General features: G+C 38.7%; 1 protein-coding gene across 1 annotated transcript; it reads left to right on the top strand.

Annotated features, from left to right (window-relative positions):
- The first annotated feature begins 4,959 nt into the window (after positions 1-4,959).
- POPDC3 (popeye domain cAMP effector 3) lies at positions 4,960-24,002 on the top strand. The gene is made up of 4 exons (XM_090280570.1): positions 4,960-5,163; positions 19,610-20,346; positions 22,129-22,237; positions 23,183-24,002. The coding sequence occupies exons 2-4, from the start codon at positions 19,862-19,864 to the stop codon at positions 23,462-23,464; spliced, it is 876 nt and encodes a 291-aa protein (XP_090136696.1). The 5' UTR covers positions 4,960-5,163; positions 19,610-19,861; the 3' UTR covers positions 23,465-24,002.
- The last annotated feature ends 1,266 nt before the right edge of the window (positions 24,003-25,268 follow it).

Raw genomic sequence — 25,268 nt, 5'->3', positions numbered from 1 at the left:
AAAACGAAAGAGCAAAAGAAACTGATAGAGAGAACAAGAGGCAGTGAAAATGAGACAGGGAAAGAGAAAAATGAAGGAGAATGAAGAGCAGGTAAGGAAAAAAAGAGGAGAAATGAACTATGAGAGCAAGAGGAAAAAGTTGAGTAATATCAAGTGTCACTGGGGGCTGTGCAGGATGGAGTGCTCTCCTACATAGTCGGTAGGAGTGTAAACTGCCACAGCCGCTTTGGAGAACAACTCGACAGTAGTTAATAAAATTAAAATGGATACATTCTGTAACATACAGCATGGTAACTGTAGTTAATAATATTGTATTGTGTATTTGAAAGTTGCTAAGAGAATAGGTCTTAAAAGTCCTTATCACAAAACAATAATTGTAACTATATGTGGTGATGGAAGTTAACTAGACTTATTTGGGGGATTAGTTCACCTAATATACAAATGTTCAAATACTAAATGATTATGTTGTATACCTGAAACTAATATAAAGTTCTGTGTCAATTATACCTCAATACAATAAATAAGTAAATAAATAAACACACTCAGAGTTTTACTTCTGGTGTCTACTTTAGGGAGATTATCACATATGTGTCCAAAGAATTATACACACACAGCATTTACTTGTAACATCTAATATTAGAAACAACCTCAATAGTTAAGGGACAGATACATTGTGATATGCTAATAATATGATAACATTATGTGGTAGTTTAAAAGAACGATTATATATGTGTGTATATTATATATATATATAAAGTAAAACAAGCTCCATAATAAAAATTTTATAGATTCTGGTCAAGATGGTGGCATAGATAAATGCAGTATGTGAATCCTCCCACAACAATATCAAAATTACAACTAAACTATAGAACAACCACCATTCAGAACAGCCTAAAACCTAGTTTAACAGAAGTCCTACAACTAAGGATATAGAGAAGCCACACTGAGAGTGTTAGGAAGGGCAAAGACACAGAATGGACTGGCCCCATATCCATGTGTGGCAGATAAAAATTGGGAGTGATGTCTCAGCTTGGGAAGAACCTCTTGTCACAGCTGCCATGGTCCCTAAAGCTGCAGGTATTTGCACCATGAGGTGCACAAGACATATCGTTCAGAATGTAAAAAAACTATATCATCTCTACAGAGGCCCCTCCTAAGGAGTGAGGGGTTCCAACCCCACACCAGGCCCCAGCTTAGGGTTTTAGTGCCAGGAAGAGAAGTCCCCATAAGTTCTGGATGAAAAAACCCATCAAGGATTGTAGCTGAATGAGAGGGAGGGCTTCTGAAGTCCCAGGCAGTTCTTCTAAAAAGGCCCCCTCTCCGCCACTATCCTAGACAGACTTACTTGGACTCACTTGCTCTGAGCTTCAGCACTGGAACAGCATCTCAAAAGACACCAGGGAGGTAAGGGAATGAACTGTCTGGCATCAGGGCAAGAGCAAGAGGGGCAGCTTTCTCCCAGATAGAAATGTTGGCAGAGGCCATTGTTCTTTATCTGAGCCCTTTCCCCATAGAGCTGGTATATGGGCACCGTATCTAAGTCTCCATCAACCTGACTTACACAGTTCACCCTGACCTGGTGAATCCCTGAAACCACACCCCATCTAACTTGTGGGCCTAACCCAAACTGTTTCTAGTGGTTTTCCCATACAAATGCATGCTTCAGATTTTCCTAACATCTCTCAAACAAGCAGCATCTGGCCTCAGCAAGCCTCATACCTGTTGCTAAGGGGCCCCAGACTTGGTATTAGAGGCAGTTGGCCTTGGTTCACAGCTTGGTCTCTCCCGGGCCCCACTAAGTCCAGTTCAAGTAGCAGCCACCTGCAGATTGCTTTGTAGCTCATGACAGATGGCCCTAGGCAGAACACAGGAGGCCCAGAGCCAGTGTAACCAGTGAATATCTTCAGACCACTCCATAAGCAACACTCTCAAGGGGTGAGGCCAGTGAGCACCAGTTCCCTGCTGAAGTCAAGTCTTGATCAGTGGGATCGGCCCCTGCACAACCAATCCTCAAAAGTGGTTGTAGCTTGTCCTCGCAGATGAATGGGTGTAAATACCTCCCATTGAGGTCCCAACAGCAATTAAGGCTCAACTACAACAGTAGGGTGTACACGGCCCATACAGGGGCACACCTGGAGTGCCCAGCTTAGGTGATTGGGAAGCTATGCCACTGGACCCCACAGGATACCTACCTACTACATTAGGTTATTCTACCAAGCCTGGAAGATGTAGCAACTCTGCCCCATACACAGAAACAAACACAGGGAGGCAGCCAAAATGAGGAGACAAAAAAAGAAACATGTCTCAAATAAAAGACCAGAACAAAACTCCAGAAAGAGAACTAAACAAAATGGAGAAAAGTAATCTACCAGATGCAGAGTTCAAAAACTGGTTATAAAGATGCTCAATGAACTTAGGGGAAGGGTAGATGAACTTAGTGAGAATTTCAATGAAGAGATAGAAAACATAAAAGAGAACCAGTCACGAATGAAGAATACATTAACTGAAATGAAGAATACATTACAGGGAATCAACAGTGGAATAGATGAAGCAGAAGATCAGATCAGAGATTTGGAAGATAAGAAAGCAGAAAATACCCAACCAGAACAGCAAAAAGAAAAAATAATAATAAAAAAAGAGAATAGTATAAGGAGCCCCTGGGACAACTTGATGTGTACAATGGAATATTACTCAGCCATAAAAAGAACAAAATCTTTCCATTTGCAACACCATGGATGGACCTAGAGGGTTTATGCTAAGTGAAATAAGTCAGTCAGAGGAAGACAAATACCATATGATTTCACTTATATGTGGAATCTAAAGAACAATATGAACAAACAAACTAAACAGAAACATAGCTACAGAGAACAGACTTATGGTTTCCAGAGAGGAGGGGATGGAGGGACTTGGTGAAAAAGATGAAGGGATTGAGAAGCACAGATAGATAGTTACAAAGTAGGCACAGGGATGTAAAGTAGAGCATAGAGAATATAGTCAATAATATTGTAATAACTATGTATGGTGCCAATTAATACTGGAAATGTCAGGGGGAACACTTTGAAAAGTCTATGATTATCCAACCACTATGCTGTACACCTGAAACTAATACAAAATAATATTGAATGTAAACTGTAATTGAAAAAATATTTAAGCTAAAATTTAAAAAATAGACAAAGAATCTTAAAAGCAGCAAGAGAAGAGCAGTTAGTTAGCTAGAAGGAGCCCCCATAAGGCTATCAGATTTATCAACAGAAACTTTGCAGGCCAGAGGGATTAACAAGAAATATTCAAAATGATAAAAAGCAGGGACCTACAACCAAGAATACTCTACACAGCAAAGTTACTATTTAGAATCAAAGGGCAGATAAAGAGCTTCCCAGACAAGAAAAATCTAAGAGTTCATCACCACCAAACCAGTATTAAAAGAAATATTAAAGAGTCTTTTTAAAGAAGATATCTATATCTATCTATCTATATATGAACAATAAACTGGCAATAAGTACATGTGAATCAACAATTACTTTAAATGCAAATGGCTAAATGCTCCAATCAAAAGACAGATGGAGGCTGAATGGATAACAAAACAAGGTCCTTATATATATATATACTGTCTGCAAGAGACTCACTTCAGATTGAAAGACACACAGACTGAAAGTAAAGAGATGAAAGAGATATTTCATGAAACTGGAAACAAACGAACAAAAGCTGTGGTAGCAATACATAAAGCAGACAAAATAGACTTTAAGACAAAGGCTATATAACAAGAGACAAAGAAGGACTTAGCAATTTCACTTCTGGGTATCTATTCGAAGAAACCCAAAACACTACATTGAAAAGATATATACATTTTTTTATGTTCATTGCAGCATTATTTACAATAGCCAAAATACGGAAGCAACCTTAGTGTCCATGAATAGATGAATGGATATAGAAGAAGTGGTGCATTTATAGAATGGAATATGACTCAGGCATTAAAAAGAATGAAATCTTGCCATCTGCATGTCCAAACTTGTGACCTTCTCACTTCAGAGTTATATGCATATGCCATGGATTAGAACCACTATAAACTGTATTTCCAACATTTTTGAGTAAATCCCTAGAATGAAGAGTAAGCAAAGGCCTTGAAGCCAAGTAGTTTCTAGCCACATATGGGATGTAGAAATATGGATGCGTATTTTTGCTCTCAGTTCCAGCATCATTTAAAGGAGGTTAATTTTACGACTTGTATTAATTACTTTCGCAGTTATTCTAGGGACCAAGGGAGACATCGATCACTCAATAAATGTTTGTTCCTGGCATCCCTGTCACCAACGTGTTTGTATAAAATAAAGGCAAGTTGTGTGCTTCCCTGTTCCCTCACCAACCACCCTATAGTTTAATACCCCAAACAAAACTTCACGAATTTCATAGGAGGAAAAAATGCATTTGATATTTACCTTAAATTGCATGCATTTGGCTTATTACAGATTTGAACTTTTTTTGATCATTCGCACTTTAATTTTTTTTCTGTGATTGTCTATAATCTTTACCCAAATGCTTTTTTGAGATAGTCATTGATTCGAATCCATATATCAATCTTTGTCCTATACATCCAATATTTCCATGCCTCTCTGATCATGTATATCATTTAGTGTGCGGCTTCTCTGTATGGGGCGGGGCGGGGGGCGGGAAGATAGGGTAGGAGAGCGAGAGGGAAGATTTACAGTTGCTTTTCAATCCAGTAGTCATCTCCATCGCTCTCTGCCTAGTATATTAGCGAATACCAGGTTTATTTGATGATCGCGAGCAGTGTTCACATCCGAAAACCGGTCTTTGCAAACTTTCTCCGCAGCAGCCGCTAGGTTTTATCAGCACTCCTGTAAAGCAGTGGCCACAGGGTGTGAGCTGCCCGAGGCCGACGAGGTGGCCGCCAGCCCCCGCCCTCCCCGCAGCGCCTCGGGGCGCACGTCTGTGCCCGGTCCCCGTCTGCGCCACTGCGCCGCTCCGGAGCTGCAGATTGTCGCCACGTGCCGGGGCGCGGGGCGGGCGCCGGCCGGGTGGGCTGCGAGGAGCGCGCAGCCCGGCGTAGGGGCTCCCCTGCGGGCCGCTCGGGCCCCGCACGCGGGGCTGGGAAACTTCCGCGGGTACGACGCAGGAGCTCTGAGCAAGGCCGGGAAAGGAAAGGTAAGGAGGAGACCGTGGGGTGGCAGTGGCCACTGTCTTCCCGGAGCTGTCCACAGCCCGGCACCTCATGGTGCTCGCGGCAACTTTGCCGGAGGCTTCTGCCCTGGCCCCGCCCCGGGATGGGGGCTGCGAGGCCGCCGACCCCCGGGAGCGCTCGTGCTTCGCCGCCCGGTGTTCTGTGCTGCCCGCGCCGCCCCTCGGCGCCTGCCCCGCTCAGGCCAACTGCGAGCTTGGAGTCCGGGCGGCGCCACCCGCGGCTGGGAGGCTGCGGGGCCGCTGCTGCGGGCTTCACGCGCGCCGGCCCCTGGGGACTGGAGCGGTCCTTAGAGGCGAATCGATGACCCCAGGTCTCTGTGGGTCCTACTCTTGCCCCAGGCACTTTTAGAGTCCAAAAAAAAGGCCGGATTTTCAAGCGGGAAAAGCTGGTCCGAGGGGACCTGACAGTTCCTGTTTCACCTTGGGGAAGTTGTGCAGTGTGACTGGGAGTTTCCTGTCCCTCGTCTGTAAAGGACGTGACTAGGGTTGGGGGGTACTTACTTGGGTCAAGAGAAAGCTGCCTCATCAATGGTGACACTGACCTGTTTTCTCTTTTTGGGGATCCCTATGCCAGAATGAAGGAAGGAAGGGAGGGAGGGAGGGAGGAAAGTTGGAAGCCACTAAATTACTTCATCACCAACTCAGTTACAGAGGTACAATACATATTGAGGGTCTGTATTTTAGGAAAAGATCAAAGGCACAAAATCAAAATGCAGCAATAGGGCTATGGCCAAAAAAGAAATGATTTAGTTAGGAGATACTTGCAAAAAGTAAAGCATTTCTGTATATAAATAATAAATGAAAAAGTAGAATTAAAAGCCTACTTTTGAACATAATTTAATTTGAGTTACTAAACTTTTAGAATGTGATAATCTTCCTTCCTGACTTTTTACTGTAACTCTTGTAGCTAGGTATTTTGAATTTGCAAGCTTACACATTGTAATTGAGTTTTATGGCTGCCTTAAAAAATATATTGCTCTCTGTCCATACTAAGGTTTGGTGCCTCTTTTCTGTTATTTTTAATACCAGAGACTGTTGAATGTATATATATGCCTGGTGTGACAGTGCAGTAACTTGGCATTGTTCTTTGTGGCAATAGAAACCCAAACAACAACTATGTGAAAACAAAATATAAACAAAACAAAAATTGGACCTCTTTCCACATTTGCAAAATGAGGAGGTCTGGCTGATCCCAGATGAACTTTAAGTCTCTTTTCTACCTCAAATTCTCTTTTGAAGAATTTGGGATACTAACAATAATTGAACTTGAGAGTAAGACATTATTCATCCTAAAATTTTATACATAAACACTGGGAGACACAGCTGAGTTTCTTTCATCTAATCAGTCTCTCAAAAAAGCTGAATCATTGTGTATCATATGCTTTTAAATGGTGATATTCTGTGCTATTAAATAAAAATGTGTCATGGGAAACCAAAATCCCATGCTTCTTACAAGACTGACTAATAGAGATGACACACTGGAGCATTCGTGTCTGCTTACTTTGTAGTAGTCTGCAGGAAAGATCAAGAATGGTTATGAAGCATATGCTGTAGTATATGAGCCTAACAACGTGTAAGCAAATTAGCAGTCAGAAGTTTCAAAACTGCTTTAGAAAATATTCACGATAGGTTTGCAAGCCTGCAAATGGCAATTGAAATTATTTTTTGTAATTATGGTTGTTGGTCAGCTGGGATTATGACTTATAGAGAGTAAATAAGAGTTTACAAAGGTATCTTGAATCATTAAATAGATTTTTTTCAAGGAAAGGAGGAAATGTTTCTTTTATCTAAGGAAAATGTCTTTAAGTGAAAGTTACAAGAATTTTCTAAATTAAATAAATAACCAAAAGTTTCTGAAAAAAAAAAGTTTCTGACTTAAGGTCCCTGTAGTAATGTTGGATCCTCTTCAAACCCAGAGAATTCAGGGAGTAATTCTTAAAGACCCCAAATGAGACCTCGAAATAATAACCCCTAGTGAATCTCACACACACTCTGAAATTGGGGGAGGGGAGGGAGGGTTTAAGATAATGAAAGATAAGCAACTGACTAAGCCTATGGAAGAATTTTCATCTCTCTGAGCCTCATTTTCCACTCTGAACAATGCTGATAATACTACAATAATTAGGTTGCACAGATGTGACTCCTAAATGGGTCAGTGTATGAAAGACCTAGTGCCTGGCACATAGTAAGAACACAGCTAATCCTAGTTCTCCCTGTCCTCCTTAGGAGGTGTTTGTTTATTGACTGAACAAACTGTAAGATAAACAGGTTACAGTTTTTACTTTTAATTTCAAAAGACCTCTGTATGGCAAAATGTTGGTAATTGTTGAATCTGGCTAATGGTATATAGGAATTTACTATTATATATTTTCTGTTTTTGTATATGTTTAAAACCATTCATCAGGAAAAAACTGTGTGATTCAAAACAATACATTATAAGATACATTTATAATCTTGCATTTCATTTTAAATTTCAGTTTTAATAATTATTCTATGTAGACTGGAAGGATAAACACAATTATATATAGGGAGTGGTGAGCACGGAATGGAGCTAGAGAACAATCCATGGTGATCTTCAATTTTTTTTTTTTGGAATTTTTTTATTATAAAAAAAGACCCCAAAACATGAGAATGTTGATGTTTGTGAATTCTGGTTGTGGGATCATGGATTTTTATTATATTCTTTGAAATCTTTGTATTTAATTTTTTTAATGTAAAATCATTTTGTTTTATAAAGTTATTAAGAATGCAAATAATACAGTTAAGTATTTAAAAAGTCAAAGTAGTATCTTAGCATCCCAAAATAGCCATCCTTAACATTATGCGAAGATTATTCTGTATGCCTTTCTTTGCATTTATACATATAGGAGGATACAAATACATTTATATGCAACATGTTACTCCTGAGACACATAAAATATTTTGAGTTTCTTTGTTTTTGATCTTTGATAGAAGTTCTAAATAACAATCTGGTTTGCATTTTGATTTTTAAGACTTTAGACTGTATTTCAAAATATAGCATTTATTTAAACTTAGTATACAACTGACTTTAAGTGTTTTAAGTAGCTTTTGTTTATTTGTACCTAAGAAGTATTTTTAGCTATATAAAACAGATCTCATCATTTGAAACTGGCTTAATGGCACCATTTGAATTTCACTAAAATACAAGCTCCATGAGGGTGGGGTTTACTGATTATTGCATATATTAATAACATTTTCCTGGCCATTTGAAAGTTAATGATACAGTCAGTTATGCTACAATGCTTATTTCAAAAACAAGTGTAATTGTAATGCAGTTGAAATATTAGGGAACAGTTTGAGAGTAACATGAATTTAGCACTTATGCATGATTGACTCAGCAGAACACCCACCAGGTGAACACATGAAACTGCAACCAGCTGACCTGAGCCACATAGGAATATGCAAATGGAAAACATACACACACCTCAAACATCTACCAGCTACCTTGGTTCACCACATGTTATCCTGAAAGATTGTATTTTGCTGTTCCTTTTGCACTTGTGAACTTTCCTATATAAAAACAGTCATTCAGCGTCCCAAAAATGTCTAAACATCTGGATTCAAAAATGCCAAATAGTACATGACAAAGGAAAGCTTCAATACTGGAGAGAAACTTGAGGTAATCAAACATTTTTTAAAAATCATGAGAATATATATGGTATTTCCTTAGCAGCAGGAATAGGGAAATAATCCACACTGTGGATCATGAGAGGAAATGCAAGAAAGAAAGAAAAGAAAAGAAAGAAAGAAAGAAAGAAAGAAAGAAAGAAAGAAAGAAAGAAAGAAAGGAAGAAAGGAAGAAAGGAAGAAAGGAAGGAAGGAAGGAAGGAAGGAAGGAAGGAAGAAAGGAAGAAAGGAAGAAAGGAAGAAAGAAAGAAAGGAAGAAAGGGAAAGGAAGGAAGGAAGAAAGAAAGAAAGAAAGAAAGAAAGAAAGAAAGAAAGAAAGAAAGAAAGAAAGAAAGAAAGAAAGAAAGAAAGAAAGAAAGGAAGGAAGGAAGGAAGGAAGGAAGGAAGGAAGGAAGGAAGGGAAAGAAAGAAAGAAAGAGAGAGAGAAAGGGAAAGGAAGGAAGGAAGGAAGGAAGGAAGGAAGGAAGGAAGGAAGAAAGAGAAAGAAAGAAGAAGAAAGAAAGAAAGAAAGAAAGAAAGAAAGAAAGAAAGAAAGAAAGAAAGAAAGAAAGAAAGAAAGAAAGAAAGAAAGAAAGAAAGAAAGAAAGAAAGAAAGAAAGAAAGAAAAGAAAGAAAGGAAGGAAGGAAGAGAAGAAAGAAAGAAAGAAAGAAAGAAAGAAAGAAAGAAAGAAAGAGAGAAAGAGAGAAAGAGAGAAAGGGAAAGGAAGGAAGGAAGGAAGGAAGGAAGGAAGGAAGGAAGGAAGGAAGGAAGGAAGGAAGGAAGGAAGAGAAAGAAAGAAAGAAAGAAAGAAAGAAAGAGAGAAAGAGAGAAAGAGAGAAAGGGAAAGGAAGGAAGGAAGGAAGGAAGGAAGGAAGGAAGAGAAAGAAAGAAAGAGAGAGAAAGGGAAAGGAAGGAAGGAAGGAAGGAAGGAAGGAAGGAAGGAAGGAAGAAAGGAAGGAAGGAAGAAAGAAAGAAAGAAGGAAGGAAAGAGGGAAAGAAGGAAAGAAGGAAAAAGAGAAAGAAAAGAAACATCTATGGCTGGAATAATTTCAAGTTCTGCAAATCAGTAACAAGACTGAAAGAAACAGAAGAAATGAAAAGATTGTTGAGCATGTGGATTGAGTACCAAACAGTGAGCGATCTTTCTCACAAAGAGAAAGTTCTGTCTCTATACAGTCACCTTGAAAGCAATCCACACAGCCTGTGGAAGTGCTCGTTTTAGCATTCATAGTAGCTGCTTTGGTGGTTTCAAACATCGCTGAACCTGGTGTGTGGTCCACTTGGTTATTTTGCCAGAAGAAAAACTAGAAAAGATTATAGACAATTAGCTAGCACACATGAACCTGTTAGATGTGTTTGCAAGGAAGGAACATGAGAACCTTAACTAAAATAAACAGAAAAAGTGAGTTAATTTGCTGAATATAGGTCACTGAAGGAGAGGGAGATGAAGGTATCTACCCTTGACTCTTATCAAGAAAAGACTATTTAATGTATCCTTGAATCCATTTCTCTTGGCATCTTTCATCAGGAACCTCTGGTGAACTTACCGCATGACATAATAGCAGCTGATCTGAAGTAAATGGCTTTCTGCTGGTCCCATTAGCCATTTCTAGGACATGGAGAAGTCAGAAGAACTTGAAGCAGAGCATGTGAATTGTTTACTTAAAGCAATCAAATGACAAGCTTAAGAAAGAGAGGTTTACTGCTGTTTCTTCAAATCAAGAATTATAGAGCGTTGATGATTCAACATAGGACCCACCCTTTTAACCCTCTGTTGCTCGAACAATTGTAATTTCGTAAGAGGACACTTAAATTCATTGAATCCAGATCTGAAGGGAGAGGACACAAGAATGCTGTTGATTTGTTCTAGTAAATCCATATTTAGATTCAAACTGTACATGAAGCTATATGGTATGGTGGTTAGGAGAGCAGGTACTTGCATCTGCCTACCTGGCAGTGAATCTGGGCTCTATCATTTATATATCCTTAGGCAACCTACTTAACTTTCCTTTACCTCAGTTTTTCTCATCTGTAAAATGGAGACAATAAAACTATCTAGTTCAAAATCTTATAAGGATTAAATGACAAAATATTTTAAGGTTTTTAGAAACATGCCTGGCACATAGTAAGTAAATGCTCAGTAAATATTAGATGCTGGTAGTAGTAGTAATAGTGGTGTATGAGGATTAAGAACATTGCATTTCCCATTGCTCAACTCATCTGAACTTGGTAGAGTCATGCAATTCAAGAATTACAGAGCTACAGTAGTCCCTCTCTATATCGTGGTTCACTTATCGTGGCCTCACTGTATCGCAGGATTTTTAAAAATATTATATTTAATTATTTATCATGGATTTTTTGCTATATCTCAGAATTTTGCGGTACTGTATACATATGTTGTTAAAGTTACGTAGGTTTAAAAGTGTAGAATATGTTTAAGAATATAAGTAGCGTTTATAAAAGTGTGGGAAAGGTTAATAAGGAACTGGGAATGGTTTATAAGTGTGTGGGAAGGGTTTATAAAGCCTTAAAATATATATAAATAATAAAATAAATGTAAGGTTCCTGCTTCGCGGATTTTCATCTATCGTGGTGGGGTCTAGAATGGAATACCTGCGATAAGTGAGGGAATACTGTATTTGTTTTGAGTTTCTGTAGGCTGTCTTTTGTGTGTTAGTCTCTGGATGTGTCTGAAATGTCAAGTTTTTGCCCTATACATATGGCTCAATTTTACAAGAACCGACTAAGCTGAAAGTCCACCAAGGAAACACAGTATTTCAGGAATTTTGGAGATAATAAATTTGTGTTGCTTTAAGTGACTAAGTTTGTGGTAACAAACTTTGTAACAAATTTCCAGAAACTTAGTTATGAATGACATAACTATTCTGAAAGTTGCCCATGTGTCTATATGCTTAACAGTGTTGGGGCCACCTGACTTCATGAAAGGAGAAACTATAGGAACCACAGTGAATCTAAATGTACTCAAAATTCCTAGGGCCTCTCATAGTGTCTTGTTTTCCAGGTTCTATTAAAGAACCATTCTCATCTAATTTGCCTGATCTAAATCTAGCAAGGATTGAGGGTCTTCTGTTCCATAGACCTGTATTCCAAGTTTATTATAAAATGTGGATTATTAGATTAATAGAAAGACTCATGTATAGTGAGTACTCATAATTGTGTGTGTATTCATTTTCAATTGCTTTGTAACAAATTACCACAAACTTAGTCACTTAAAACACAAAGTTATTCTCTCGAAGTTTTTGTGGGTCAGGAGTCCAGCCATGGCTGAAGTGGCTCCTCTGCTCAGAGTCTCACAAGCCTGCAATCTAAGAGTCATCCATGCCACTACACTCCTCATTTGGAGTCCAGGGTTCTCTTCCAAGCTTGGAGGTGGTTGTCAGAATTCAGCTTCTTGTGGTTGTAGGACTGAGGTTCCCCATTACCTTGGTAACTGTTGGTTAAATACTTCTTTTAGTTCACAGAGACTGCTTGCAATTCCTTATCTTGTGGCCCCCATAGGAGGTTCACAATATGGTGTTTGCTTTCTTCCAAGAATATGTCTCTCTAATTTCCAATTCCTCTCCAGTCTTACAGTGGAGTCTTATATAACTTAAAATAATCACAGGAGTGACTATTCCAACACCATTTGCCATATAATGCCACCTAGTCAAGGGAGCACCTGTCCCATTCCATTCACAGGTTCTGCACACTCCAGGGGAGGGTATTACAGGATGAGTGCACCAGTGGGGCAGGAGTCTTGGAGTTCTGCGTACCATAGTATGTGGTAAAGTGAAAAATCAAGCATGGCTGGAGATAATCAAATGTGACTTTGGCTAAAACATGAGAATCAGAGAAGTCCAGCACAACCTGTAGGCATGTTCTCTAATTTCCTCAAGCCTCAAGAGAAGCCAAAGTCTCATTGGTATGGGAAGATCAAAGGCATACTCCAGCCAAGGAGCCTTCAGGTGAATGAAGAGACTCATGCGTTATGTGAAAAGATAGGCTGATGTGGACCCCATGGGATCCAGAAAGTCACAATCTGATCTCCAGTATAAAACTTAGGAGAGGAGATGATCTTGTGTAGGATTTCTGATGTATTCCATGAGGTATCATCAGAGAATGAAAATGAGAAAGTGAAACCATGTAATATAATTGCCTGGGAAAGTGGAATTGTAAGGCAAAACAAAAAAGTAGGGTAAAGGCCAAGAGCTATGGTGGGGTTGGCCATCTATGCAAGCAGACACCAGATGGTGACATTTTTGCCTTAGATAATATTTGACTGACTGTAACAAATGAATATTGTAGCCAATATCATTTACACTTATATCAACTTCCTGTTCTTAATCTTAGATAATTCTCCCATATTTATATACTTATACATTACATATACACACCGTTTGAACAGCATCACACCAAGTCTTTTCATTTCCTCTCTGTGTTACTTGAAATATTCTAGACCAACATTGCCCAAATAATACAATGCAAGCCATGTATGCAGTTTTAAATTTTCTAGTAGGAATATTAAAAATAAGAAGAAATGGGCAAAATGAGCTTTAATAATGTTTTCTTTAACCCAATATTTCCAAAACATTATCATTTCAACATGAAATCAATATAAGAATTTATCTTTGTACTAAGTCTTCAAAACCCATTATGTACAGCACATCTCGATTCAGACCAGCCACATTTCAGGTTCGCAGTGGCCATGTGTGGCTAATGGCTCCCACAGTGGACAGCAGAACTCTATAGAGTTTTATCAAAGGCTTCTAATCATGGGCACTTAACTTCGACTCTCAGTTCTCTCTGTACTCACTTTCTAGATAATCTTGCCAACCCCAGTCTTTAGTCATTATTGTCCCATGTAATAGCAACCGTTAAGTGTACATCCATCCTGCTTCTTATCTTCTGCTGTGAATTTTAGACCAAGAGCATCAGATTAAACATGGCTGAAGCTGAGCCCCCTTTCTTCTGATTTCTTTCTGAACTTTGGGATCTCCTACAGTTCCAGAAGGTCTTCTGCCCTTTGTTCCTTTCTCTCAGTAGACACTTCGTCTTTTGACTTCTTCCTCATAATCTAATAAATACTTTCTTTTTTAATCCAACACCCAAACCATTGATTCAGGTAATGGTCCTCTCTCACTTGGGCTTCCTGACTTATTAACCTGCTTGTTCCAAAACTATACCAAACATTGTTTCCTACCTGAACACTGTTATCCTTATCAGTCAGTGAACATTTATTGAAGACTCACTCTGTTCTAGACAGAAGGGAATGCCAAGCATATACAGGGTGGGGAAAAAGTAGGTTTACAGTTGTTTATATGGAAAATAATACAATAATTAATAAATAATAATACAAGAATAAACTGTTTCATGTACTCACAACTGTAAACCTACTTTTGCCCTACCCTATATATCCACATACATGCCAATCAATGAAGCTGATATTTTAAAAATACACATACTGTTAATTTCTTTTAAAAATTATTTATGTGCAACTGAGAATAAACAAATTATGATATGTATAAATATAACATACATTATATATTTTATATATTATATATTATATCCATCAATATAATATATAATGGAAGCCTACAGAGATAATAAAGGCCACAAAAACTCAAAGCCTAGAAAGTACACTTCAGGCCACCGTGTTAAGGAAAGGTTACTGCAAAATATCAATAAACCTTGAGTTTTCTTGGAATAATGAGTGGTCAGGAAGGAAAATGTTTCCTCACCTGAGCAAAACATGGAAATGAAAACACACAAGGAGATATGTGCCTTGCTGCCCCCTAAAAATAAGGATTAAAATCCAGATGCTTCACAGAATGTTTTGATGTCTTTCATGCCCATTTTCCTATATTTTTGTTCAATAGTTCTTAACCCTGATTGCACATCAAAATCCCTGGTGAGTTTATGGAAAAGAAAAAAAAAAAAAAAAAAAAAAACAGTGCCTGGGCCCCAACACAGGTCTTAAATAATTAATTCAACCACCTCTAGAGTTGGGCCGCAATTATAAACCTGCTGTTAAGACCTACAGACTTAATTCTGTTCTGCCACTCCACTCTATATTTCGACCCATGTTTGGAATAATCTTCTATTCCACATAGAGTCATGTTATGTTAGGTCTAAAAGGACCTCATATTATTTTGTCCAAATTTTTTACCTTATCACTGAGGAAACATGTCTAGAAATAGTAAAATCACATGTTTAGGGGTACAGCTAATGCCAAAACCCTTTTCTTAAGTAGTAATGTGAAATGGACCAAGTACATAACAGTATGGTATGCTAACACCAGTACTACAGCCATGGATGGACAACGAGAGATCAAAGAGCAAAGCACTGAGCCATCAGCCTAGAAAGACAGCCCAGTAGTCAACAGGAATGGACAGAGCTGAGGCCCTGCAAACAAGCAATGATAATTCAGAGACCATTCAAGAACAACATAAAATAATGGCTCTCAAACATCAGGGTGCAGAAGAATCAACTGGGAGGTGATCAGAAATTTGTCTTCCTGGGTCCCTTCCTGGCTCAGTATTTCCCGGGTGGAGCCAGGGAAGGGTCATTTTCAACAAGCCACCAGGGTGATTCTGATGTAAGTGCTCTGGGAGCAGCTGCTGAGAAACTCTAAAGTCAAACCTAAGGCGGGATTGTTGGTGGCTTCCAATAACTGGCTTCTTGGCATTTGGAAGGCAAAGACTCAAGGGCAGGTTCATTATAGGTTTACACCTACCAATAATAGGAGGTCAGGACACAAGGTAGGGAAGAATAACTGAGATCACCCTGAAGGAATGAGTAAACTTAGAATTTATTAACTTAAAAATGGATAGATAGCAGCCAAAAGTGACCATTTGTATTTCTGTCCTCAATTATAATCCTCTAAGGGAAAGAAATCATTTTTAAAACTATATTCTCTGAATGGCTTGGCTCTGTCACATACAAGCAACAAGTACAGTGATGCCACTTCTGTTATTTAAAAATTTTCCAAGAGTTTTTAGTATGTATTTTCTCATTCGAATCTTCCAGGACCCTTTAAAGTGGACAGAATCAGTAATATTACCTCTGTTTCACTGATGAATAAACATTCCTGAGTTGCTCTAAGTAGCAGGATGGAAACTAAAGCCTGCATTTTCTAAAATCTGGTACTGTGGAAGCAGACTGAAGTGGTTCAGACTGAACTTCAGAGTCAGGCAGACCTGGATGGAATCTTAGTTCCAGTATTAACAATGTGAACTGAAACAATTTATTTACCTTCTCTGGGTTTCAATTTTCTCACCTTTAATCATACCTTCCTAATAGGGTTATTGTGAAGGTTAAGTGAGATAACTTTTTAAATATGTCTGGTACATAGTTGCTGAGTAAGTGTATCATCTTGAGGGTAAGTAGAGAAAGCCAACTTTAGGTAAATGATTATTTTACATATGGAGTACATACCAAAGTTGGGACCTGATTCCAATTAATGAGAAGAATATTGATGGAATTTTGAACTTCTAGGTTGCCTAGTGGCTACAACTAACTCAATACTACAAGTTACCAAAGTTGTTTTTAATCAGATCAGTAATTCAACTGCTTTACTTAAGGAGCTCAACATTGTAGGAAGACAAAAGGATTCCCCTATGAATTTGGAGTTGTACCAAATATTTTAAATAAGTGATGTCTCAATTCCTTAGTGTCTTTGTACTGAAGTATCTTGGATGTTGGGATCTTCCCCACTTCTGTTCCCCTAGGTGACAGAGATGTTACACCATTCGTTAAATTGGATTGAGACTGGGAATCCAGAAGGCAGAGTGCTTGCACCTCTACACCAGTGAGTGCCAGGGGTTAGAAATACGAAGACATTTCTCTTTATCCCTTAAGACTTTCAGATTCTAGGAAAGGAAATTAGTTGATGTTAAGTAATTATAGGGCAAATTTTTCCATGAGTGGCTTTCTATGCCTTTGTCCCTGACAGTATTCTAAGCATTATGCATTAAGCAGTACAAGTGGATATAGCAGGTCTTAAATATTCACTGTTAGGCTCATCATTTTCCTGGAAAACCAGTCCTGGCAGAATATCTCACTTTGGTCTCCCAACACATTAATATAGGATTGACAGCCTTGAAAGGTGGCCTTGGCTGCTGGAGAGGCATGAGGCTGCGCAGAAGGGGACTTGAACTTCCACCTGCTATGGTGACTTACTGCCTCTTTCACCTGAAGCAAGTGACTTACCCAATCCTGTTCCCTGCTTTTCTCATTTGTAAGCTGGACATGATGATTTAGATCCTCCATCCCTCGTGGCAATCAGTGTGATGCGACAAGGTAATTAATGTACAAACTCTGAACAGATCAATGCAATTCTGAGCTAATCTTCATCAGTTGGCTGCCAAGTTTATACTCCCCTTTACATTTCTTTGTTCCTTTATATAACTATTCAGCGTCTTAAAATTCAAAAAGAAAATGGGGGGGCGGCTGGTGCTTGGAATTATTGTGTTTGTTGGCATTTAAGTTGGTCTCCATCATTTGTATCTCTTTGTGCTAAATTCTTTTGTAGGGAAGACCAATTTTCTTGCTTAATATAGCCATTGTGCTGCTTTGGCATTCCAGCGTTTATTTACCCAAAAACAGGACTTCAGGCCTACAAGCCTTTGGCAGCTGGTTGATGAATCACATTCAACATTCATCTAGCACAGCTGGCACATACCAAAGGGACACTCATGGTCCTCACCTGCCCCTGTCACTTCTTCCTCTTCTAATAAAGTGCATCTGTTTTGGTGACTGAATGAAAACACACCGAGTGGAGAACGGCTGGGTGTGGGGTAATGTAATCAGGGCAGTGAGACAGTATCAAGGAGAGAAGATGGCTTGGTAGCAGCTTACTGAAACAAGCCATCTGGGAAAGACCCGAAGCACATTTCCTCTTACAATCATCAAGGCTCATCCTCTTTGAGTATACATGGCCCAATATATCCCCCCAGTCAAGATTTTAAGGGGACAAGATATTCATAAGCTCCCTTCTGAACTGCGATAGTTTACATGGCCTTTCCCCATTAGGATCATTTTCACATTTTGTCAAGGATTATAAATTTTTAAGGAAGTTCAAACTGAAGTTCAGAGCTCCACTAGCAGTGCTCTTTAATATTGGCTTTAGAGGCTATGTCTGGTATCATGAGGAAGTGATTAATTGAAAATACCCTAGTTTTAAAAGTAAAACAGCAGGGAGATTGACATTTGCAGCCTGGTATTTCACGGTTCTCAGTACTCGTTTTTCTTTGAATATCCAGTAGTATATAATTTTGTGTTTTTTTTAAAAGAGGAGAAATTAAACATGTTCAGGGGGCCAGTCTGTCTTGAATCTCATTATCTCAAAGTGTTGGGAGAATGCGATAATTAGGGTGAGGCAGAATGTTTGAAATGTATTTGAAAGGAAGTTGAGTAAAAACAATATCACAATAAATTATAGGTCTATGTTATTACTATTATTTTAGCTTTTAATGATTCACCTGGTAGACTTCTTGAAGTCATTACTTGCTGAGAAAAGAATTCCTATCTAAGGTGAAAAATCAGGAACTTCAACAACAGCAGCATCTTTCTTTTCATTTCTAGTTCTGTTGATGATTACACTGTTCCTTTTTTTAAACTTCAGCCAAGTCATTTTCACCTCTGTGTATTTTTTTTCTATGAAACAAAACCTGAAACACCTGATATGTTATTAACAGGTATTCTGGAAATAATCTTTCTCAAAAATAACACTAAGAATAGCACACAAGTTCAAGAGTTTTGAGCATTAATTATGAGAAAAAAAATCAGTCTAATGAATGCTTCACAATGAAACCATTTATTGTTAAGAAACCTAGTGTTAAATGATACATATCCTACAGCTCAGTCATCATGGTTAAATATGTGACTCAGATTACATATTAGCATTTTTACCATATGGCTGAAAGGGTAGAGAATATATGTGTAGGAAAACAAGTTGATAACATTCTGACCATCTGGTAAATAAATATGCTAGTAGCAGGAATTTTAATATTTATTTAGTTATACAGTTGCAACCTTTCATCTGAAATAGCCTCTAATATAGTAAAGTAGAACTGAATTTATATTTCTCAAATAATTTTTATCTAAGTCACTAAACATTTTACGGTCTACTATGTGCTCTTAAAATCTGACTTCGATTATGTGTTTCTTATGTTTGTGTATTTATTAGGGCTCCTTAAAGTACCTAATTTAAAAGATCTTTCAGGAGAGGCTGCATAATGGGGTCTAGCACCTGGGCTCAAGTGCTGAAGTTCTGCTCCGCCACTGCCCAGTGGTCTGAGATAAACTACTTGGCCCTTCTGATTAAAATATTGTCAAATAGTGTCTCTCAAACAGCAGGCCATGGAGGGCCATGGATTGGTGCACAAAATCATGTGGGAACCTCGTTTTATATACCAACACGTAGCCCCTATCCCAACCAGAGAAGATTCTGAGTCAGTATGTCTTGAAAACAATCTATGAATCTGCCCTTTTAGTCACCGTCCTAAGTGATTCTGAAGGACATTGAACTATGGTTATGGAAACTAGCTGATTGTAGCACTGAGCTCCCTTGAAAAGTATGTAGTTAGTTAATCCTAACAAATATGAAAATGTGTTAATCATTTTTTATTATTATTAAGTAATTCTAAAAATATACTTTCCATATCCTAGAAATTTAACACTTAATAAAAGCTTATCATGAATAAGTAATGCTGGTGATTCATTAAATATATGTCTCAATTCTCCTTGTTTAATTAGATCCTTTTTTTTTTCCTTCTTGCACAGGAAACCACAAAATATTTGTGGACTACCTCTAAATCAGGAGCCCAGATGAACTTACAGAAGCTCGCATGGGATTCTTAGTTTTTCAAGATCCGTACACTCCAAACCCTTAATCACCACAACTCCGCTGTCCAAGCTTTCTCTGGTTTTGTAAGGATTTAGCAAAACTTGGATGATGGAAAAGCAAAGGACTTAATTACTCACTTCAGTATCATCTAACATCAACGGGAAAGTGAACCAAACAGTAATACAACCATGGAAAGAAATTCAAGTTTATGGAAGAACCTGATAGATGAACACCCAGTCTGCGCCAGCTGGACGCAAGAGGCCGAAGGAGCCATTTATCACCTTGCCAGTATTTTATTTGTAGTAGGTTTCATGGGTGGTAGTGGATTCTTCGGACTCCTTTATGTGTTCAGTTTGCTGGGGCTGGGTTTTCTGTGCTCTGCTGTCTGGGCTTGGGTAGATGTCTGTGCCGCTGACATATTTTCCTGGAATTTTGTACTCTTTATTATCTGCTTCATGCAGTTTGTTCATATTGCATATCAAGTGCGCAGCATAACCTTCGCCCGAGAATTCCAGCTGTTGTACAGCTCCCTTTTCCAGCCTCTGGGGACCTCTTTGCCTGTCTTCAGAACGATTGCTCTGAGCTCTGAAGTGGTTACTTTGGAAAAGGAGCACTGTTATGCCATGCAGGGGAAAACCTCCATTGATAAACTCTCTCTGCTGATTTCAGGAAGGTTTGTACTCTTACTGTTTGAATATCTTTTGTCTAGTTACTAGCTTGTCTTCCTTTCTGCTACACTTTCTATCTCAGCGTAGCATAGTCCTGCATGGCATTTAACACCCTGAGGCATGGGAAAGCCCTGAACGTGAGTCATGGACATGGGCATTTAGAGCATATGGTATTATTTGCCTGAAGCAAGAAAGAATCTAGAGCCTTGATATTTCTTCTTAGAAGTCAAATGTATGAATTGATTCTCTGGGTATGCTATGTGTTTCCAAGCTAATTACTAAAATTTTTGATGAGCATGATGCCAGCTTGAATTAGCACAATACTTATGTTGGCATGCAGAGTATTTTAAATAGGCTCTCACAGGGCATTCTTTTAAGTAACAGAGAACATTAAATTTTATAATGATCAACTGTTTAGGTAATTTCTAGCAATTGCCCATTTGCTAAAAGCAAGGTGGGTGCACCTCATTTTAGATGGATAGACAGCCCTTGAATAACTCAGCAGTAGGGACACTGACTCCCACACAGTCAAAAAATCCATGTTTAACTTTAGACTCCCCAGAAACTTTACTAATAGCCTATTGTTGACCAGAAGCTTTACCTATCACTTAAACAGTTAACACATATTTTGCATGTTATATGCATTACATACTGTATTCTTACTATTAAGTAAACTAGAGAGAAAATGTTATTAAGAAAACTATAAGAGATAATGTATTTACAGTAGTTATTGAAGAAAAACTGTATATAAGTGGATCTGCACAGTTCAAATTCATGTTGTTCAAGGGTCAATTGGGTCAATTTTATATAAATAAATACATTATATACCATATTTTTGTCGGCAGCCGTCCGTCTTGAGAGACGATGGTGTAGCTTCTTAAGAGTCTATCTGCACGGCCGAGAATGGCTGTGCAGTCCGACTCGGGAGTGACACGGTATCTGTCTCCTCCCGTGTTGAATCGACATCTTGTGATGACGCTGGAGTGTCCTCTCCAGTGAAGCTGAAGCTACAGAGCCTGGGCAGGGTGATATGGAGGGTCTGCTGTTGCCCATGCAGCAGACCCCCCCCCTCTTCGCAGCTGAAGGGTCCAAGGGAAAGACGGAGTCAATACAGCTTGGTTTCAGGTGCGCCGCAGGAGTTGCCGGTGTTGACTACAACGTCAAACTGCCTTAGGGACTCCGGCTCCGGATTTTCTGTCGGGGTTTACTCCCTTAGCCTTTCCCCTGAAGAGGTATGCCGCAAGGCAGCGGAGGTTTTTTTGGAGTCAGAGTTTTCCTTCTCTGATGTGCCCTGACTGGAAGATCGAACCAGCGACACTTAGCTCGCAGGCCGACGCTCAATCCACTGAGCCAAACCAGCCAGGGGTATATATATATCAGAAAGTTTGGGGAGGAAACCAATGTAATTGTGTTTTTAAAAGGTTAAATATTTAATTCAGAGAGATATTTACAGTGGTAATATTTCAATGTTCTACTTAATTTAAAATCTGGGTGCACTGAAACCTTTTATTGAAGTGTAATATACATGCATAAATGGGTACATATCATAAATGGACAGCTTGATGAGTTTTCCGGTGAATTTCACCCAGTATTCCAGAATTCTAACTGTGTGAGGAACATCAGTACATGAATCTTATAGATTTGTCACTTATTATAATGTATGGATTTAATATTTTTCCCTTCAAAATTTTTATAGCCACAAAGGTCATCAGAGATCTGAAATATTGCTCCCAATTATGTGTTGGCTTTCTCTTTCCTCATAAGTACTATTCTTTGTGTTTGGGTAGGATCAGAGTGACAGTTGATGGCGAATTTCTGCATTACATTTTCCCCTTCCAGTTCCTGGATTCTCCTGAATGGGACTCACTGAGACCCACAGAGGAAGGCATTTTTCAGGTAAGGGACAATGAGTGCACACAGTGAATGTGGTCTCTTCCAAACAGATGGACAAACACAACAGCCGGTCACAGAGGAATAATTTCCACTTAACTTTGGAATGTACTGTGCAGCACACATGACTTCCCAAAGCCATTTGACTCTTGCTGGTTAATGTCACTTTATAGTTCCAGCAACAAGGAGAAGAATCAGTATTTTATATGCCAGAAAGGAGTTCATGAGAAATATTCTTAATTTTTTTAACTGCATATATGGGAATTAAAATATAATTGAGATTTGACTGTACCCTAAACACTGCCACTGTGACAGTCTGAAAAACACAAAGAAAAAACAATCTGCCCTTCTTAAAAAATAAGTGATTTTAAAATTTTTAAATGCTGATGGATTGCAACAAAATGCTAAACCTCCTATCCCTGTTCTGCTGCCATGTCTGGTAGTTTTGAGAGATAATCAGTTCAGTAAGCTCTGTCTATTACGATATATTCTGTTTCCCTATAGTTGAATACATGTAAGCTATGGGTGTGTCTACAAATACGGATTCATATTCATATACAGAATAGGTAGATACATTTCATTTTGTACTACTGGAACTGGATCAGGGTTAAATGTCCACAGTCTTCAGGAATGACTGGAAAATACCTCTCTAACATTAGCCAATTCTATTATATTTTAGTGTAAGGAGCTCTTGCTTCAATAAAATGCAAAATCTAGATATCTGAACTTAGAAAACAGATAAATTGGAGATGGGCACAATGTTGTAGCTATTCATGTTATATATTTTATACATAGTAATGAATTTTGGGGGTCAGCAGGCTCTTTTAACCTAAAAAAGCAGAGGGAAATTTATTTAAAATTTGGGGCACAATAAATGTGACAGAACTTTTCTTGTTCCCTAATCTTTGTTTATATGTGGGTTTTTTGTTTTGTTTTGTTTTGTTTTTTTAGGTAACCCTCACAGCAGAAACTGATTGTCGATATGTGTCTTGGAGGAGAAAGAAATTATATTTGCTCTTCGCTCAGCATCGTTACATCTCCCGCCTGTTTTCAGTTTTAATTGGCAGTGACATTGCAGATAAACTCTATGCCTTGAATGACAGGGTATATGTAGGAAAAAGATACCACTACGATATTCGGTTACCCAACTTCTATCAACTTTCAAGTCCTGAAAAGCCCAGATCACCACTGCTAGGACATTTTCAGAATTCCAAACAATATTGTAATAAGTGACATCAAAGCCTAAAGTTTTATAATTATTAAAAAAAAAAAAAAAGACTCTCTTTATCATTCCCCAAAATTAAATAGCAAAAAACCCCAGAAAATTGAGTTCACTAATATTTTTATAAATCAAACTGAGAGGCAGGATGCCATTGCCAGCTGTTTATTCATCTCAACTTCTGCATTATGAATAAATTTTGCCAATTTTTCTGTATTTCTCATTTGACCAAAGTGGAGGGGAAGGGATGAATACGGGCAGTTTGTCCTTTTCTGCATCAGAACTGGGAGAATGAAATTGTGCATTCTCAGCTATTTCCTCAGATTTATTCAAATCTGTTCTTTTGCCCCATTGAGTTAGGTGTTGCTTCTCTAGAAGCAGCCGATGAGTGTACTCTCAGCAGGAGAGTGGATTGATGTGGAAGCGTATCAGTGTTTCCAGAATTCACTTTTTACTACAACCTCTGATGATTATTGTGGTGGGCAGCAATTATTTATTTAAATGTGAAGTTACTATGATTAGAAACCAAAATAAGTGTGAGAGAGGATAATATGCCAATGGTGAAGACTGTTCTTTTGCTACACATCATTCATCAGCTTAATCTTTACAGGAAAATATTCTAAAAGAGGAATTTCATGGAAAACAAAAGTGCATCCTTACTGAGTAAAAAGAATACCCATGAAAAAATAGTAAAAATGTCACACAGCATATTTATTTCACAGGTTCAGCTGAAAGGACAAGTGTGAATGGTCTGACTGGAACCTGAGGGACACATAACGAATGTTCCAACCACCAAACAAATAAAGGAATCTGCCTCATAGCCATTCTGTTATCTTTGTAAAGAAGACCTTAAGAAAGAGATCTTCAGTCACAGCTCCAATCCCTATTTTCAGCAAACTGGTTTTTTGAATATCCCATGCAGGCCATGTTCTTTCACAGAAAGATATATCATCATAAGTTCGACAAATGTGTATTGAGCACCTACCATGGGTCTAGGTGCCGACCTGGGCAGTGGGGATGTGTCAGGTAACTGACAGAGGTCCCATTCCTCACAGAGCTTACATTCTGGGGGTAAAAAAGACAGATAATAAATCAGAAAATCCTAGAATTAGAGACAGTGCTATGGAAAAAGACAAATAAGAGAAGGTGAATAGGAAGGGGCACTGCTGTTTAGTTCGGTGGTTAAGGAAGCCTGAGTGAGAAGTAATGTTAGAACGAAACCTGAAAGAGGCAAAGGAACGATCCACGCAGATAAAGAGCAATCTGGGCAGAGAGGACAGCACCTGAGAAGATGTTTAGGTGTGAGTAGGAGCGAATGGAAGGCCAGCATGGCTAGAGCAGAATGAGTGCTAGGGAGAGAAGGCACAGATGTGATTTGGGGCAGATTGGGTGAGGCCTAATAAGTCACAGTAAAAACTTTGACTTTCATTCTGAGAGTGACCAGAGCCACTGGGGAGTTTTAAATAGAAGAGTGATGTGATCTGCCTTATGTTTAATAGAATCATGTTAGCTAGCCTGCTGGGAATGGACTGGGGGAGGGGGTGGGGAAACAAGAGTGGACTTGGAACGGAAGATCAGGATTAAGTATGATATGCCAGCTAGACCCTGAAGTAAACAGATGAGTCTAGAGTTCAAGAGAAAGGTCTGGGCTGGAGAGAGACATCTGGGAGCATTTCACAGAGATGATATTTAAAGCCATGAGATGAGATGAGGTGGCCAAGGGAGTGAGTGTAGATTCAGAAGAAAAATAGCCCAAGGACCATCCCTTGGGGTTCCTCATTGTTAAGAGGACAGGGAGACGAGAAAAGTCAGCAACAC

This window comes from Furipterus horrens, unplaced genomic scaffold, assembly GCF_987537825.1.
Source record: "Furipterus horrens unplaced genomic scaffold, mFurHor1.1.pri manual_scaffold_6, whole genome shotgun sequence".
In the NCBI taxonomy this organism is placed as follows: Eukaryota; Metazoa; Chordata; class Mammalia; order Chiroptera; family Furipteridae; genus Furipterus; species Furipterus horrens.
The sequence above is the reverse complement of the archived record's forward strand: the minus strand, read 5'-3'. Positions and strand labels throughout refer to the sequence as shown.

What these genes read in the sequence shown, in the direction of transcription:
- POPDC3 (XM_090280570.1), top strand. Translation starts at nt 19,862, where the DNA reads ATGGAAAGAAATTCAAGTTTATGGAAGAACCTGATAGATGAACACCCA. An exon ending in TCTCTGCTGATTTCAGGAAG is followed by an intron (nt 20,347 to 22,128) that starts GTTTGTACTCTT and finishes GTGTTTGGGTAG; the next exon opens with GATCAGAGTGACAGTTGATG. An exon ending in CAGAGGAAGGCATTTTTCAG is followed by an intron (nt 22,238 to 23,182) that starts GTAAGGGACAAT and finishes TTGTTTTTTTAG; the next exon opens with GTAACCCTCACAGCAGAAAC.